This window comes from Vespa mandarinia, chromosome 22 (assembly GCF_050613455.1).
Source record: "Vespa mandarinia isolate Hongniang chromosome 22, ASM5061345v1, whole genome shotgun sequence".
Lineage (NCBI taxonomy): Eukaryota > Metazoa > Arthropoda > Insecta > Hymenoptera > Vespidae > Vespa > Vespa mandarinia.
Window position 1 is genome coordinate 2,800,001 of NC_140831.1, and position 2,500 is coordinate 2,802,500.

Genomic DNA, 2,500 nt, shown 5'->3' on the forward strand with positions numbered 1-2,500 from the left:
CCTTCAACTTAAGGAGATCCTCTCTCGGTGTAGTAGTGATTTCCGCGATTACACGTTTGTTTCGCCGTTTCCTTCGCTTTCGATGCTCCAACCTCGCTAATTCCTTTGTCCTTGAACTCTCTGTAACATGATTGCTTTGCTGCATCGTGACCGACGAGATACCAACGGGATCAGGCGCTCTCATCACGGGAGTGACTTCGCAACGGGGTTTCTTTGATTTCGTCTCTTTTCCTTGCTCTTTCGTAGTTTCCAATGTACGAGGAGCTTCCGTCCTACTTCCGAACGTCCGCCGAGATTCCGCATCGTTATCTTGAACAGGCTTTGGACTTGGTGGTGGCGTTGGCGGTCTTTGAATATTTTCAATGGTAGGACCGTCCTTGTTGTTATCCTTCTTACATGGGCTAGATTTCGAAGTAGATGCCGATTCTTCCTTTCGAGGAACGATACGATAAAATAGCTTCAACGGTGCTTCCTGTAACATAAAGAAAAAAAGAACCTCCCTTTTTGCTAAATTCTATTAAGAACATCAATGACTTACGCGCGATTATGATCAATCGTGATCGCGCGATAATGATCGTCGTCGTGATTATTCACCTTCTTCCATCCGAAGATACAGGCCAAGTCCAACAACGTCCAAGACATTTTTAAAACGTCTGGCTTTCGGCGACCGCGAGGATCTCCGTTGTAATCCTCGCACGTCATCTCTATTCTGTTAGCCATGTTAACTCCGGAATTCGTCTCTTCCCAACCTCTTTTCAGGGTCAACAAACGTACGAGATGACGAACCGTCACAGCAGCCGGACACTTGAGATATCTCGTGGTAGGTTCCCGAACAGTAGACTCCTCGTTATCCTTCTTCTCTATTCCCAAAGGTAATGATTTTTCTCCTTGCGTCTCTTCGTTCTTCGTGTCCGTTAATTCGCGAAGGCTCAGACTCACGAAATCGTCCAACGTTAATTCCAATGCCCCGAATGGCGACGGTAATGGCGGACATTGCGGATTTACCAAACGGAAGTGTCGCCTGCGTTCGAGTTCCGAACGAAAAAGACCCGGAACCACGAGATAGACCAACCTTTGGAGTCGAGGATCCGGTAAAAGTGGCGGCGATGCCGACACGTTGCATACTGGGCACAATCGAGCGCCGCTACTCAGACGTCTCACTATGCAGCCTCTGCAAACTAAATTGCGCCCACGTATCCTATTTAACATTTTCTTCGTTCCTATTATTCGCTAACATTTAAATCTAATAGATTTTAACATTTATTTGGTTTAATCGATAATAGCTTTGAAAAGAAACCATTTGGAATTCTATCGTTTTTATCGTTTTCTTAAGTTTTCCTTTTTTCTTTTTTTTCCCCTCTCTTTCTTTCTTTCTTTCTTTCTTTCTTTCTTTTTTTTTCTATCCCGGAACACAAGCAAAAAATGCGACCAAGTTGATCTTCATTTCGTTCGCTTGTAATTTTTCACGAATCATCGAGAAATGTTTGCATCGAATTGTAATTCGAAATTAATAGAAATTGAACGAATATATTGTATTTTCTTTTTTCACTAGCCAACAACGAGATAAACATTTATAGATCAAGAGATGCCAAATCATATAGAATTATTTGCGATTTAATCGTTTTCCGATCTTAAGTTCGTGCACGCCCACAAAATCTACCGCGAATACAATCGTCGTCAGACGAATCTCTGCCCACACAGGTCTTCGCGAATATATATGTATGACGCGATTCTTTGAGAAATGAAAATACGAAAGTGAAAAGAGACGTTTCTCGAAAAGTTATTCCTCGAGGTTAGAAAGAAAGAGAGAGAGAGAGAGAGAGAGAGAGAGAGAGAGAGAGAGAGAGAGACGACTTCGACAGCTTAAATAATTGAAACGTAGGGCAGACGAGAAATATTGATCGAGAACGCGACAAAATCCTCTTGGAGGATGCGTCCAATGAAAACTATATAAACTTTTTGTGATTAAACGATTGCACGATATAAAGGTTAAACAGAGTTAATGATTTCGTAAAGGGTGCTTTTCCCTTTCTTTTCTTTTTTTTTTCTTTTTCTTTCGCTTATTTTTTCTAATTTTCTAATTTTACTTTTCTTGGTATCATTCGTTTCTCTTTTTCGTTTTTCTTTTTCCATTTTTCGTGTTCTTTTTTTTGTTTTTTTTTTCTTTTTTTTTTTTGTTTTTAATATACTAACAGGAATGCAAACATTCCGTGAGGGTCGTGGCGTCAATCAGATAGCCCCTGCAGAGGGGACAGACGATATGTTCGTTCAAGTCTTTCACCAGCGGCTTCTCCTTCTCGCAGGTCTCCATGCTGTTACTTAAATCTGAAACAAGCGTATCAATTGATCCGTTAATCACATCTATCGTATCAAACAACAATTTCAAGAACAATAACGAGATTCAGGAAGGATCTATATCGATCTTTTTCACCTATCAATCGAATTATATTCGTCAGTGATCATGATTATATCATTTCTTTTCTTGTTTGTTTATTTGTTT

General features: G+C 40.4%; 1 protein-coding gene across 8 annotated transcripts in view; it reads right to left on the reverse strand.

Moving 5' to 3' along the window:
• LOC118447898 (uncharacterized) overlaps positions 1 to 2,500 on the reverse strand; it is a 17,646-nt gene that overhangs the window by 4,322 nt on the left and 10,824 nt on the right. For all 8 annotated transcript variants that reach the window (XM_035880434.2, XM_085663488.1, XM_035880432.2 and 5 more), the window contains exons 2-4: positions 2,194 to 2,325; positions 595 to 1,178; positions 1 to 472 (exon numbers count right to left, since the gene is read on the reverse strand). The exon at positions 1 to 472 is cut by the window's left edge. In XM_035880434.2, coding sequence (XP_035736327.2) covers positions 1 to 472; positions 595 to 1,178; positions 2,194 to 2,325 — 1,188 coding nt within the window. The remainder of the gene's footprint in view (positions 473 to 594; positions 1,179 to 2,193; positions 2,326 to 2,500) is intronic.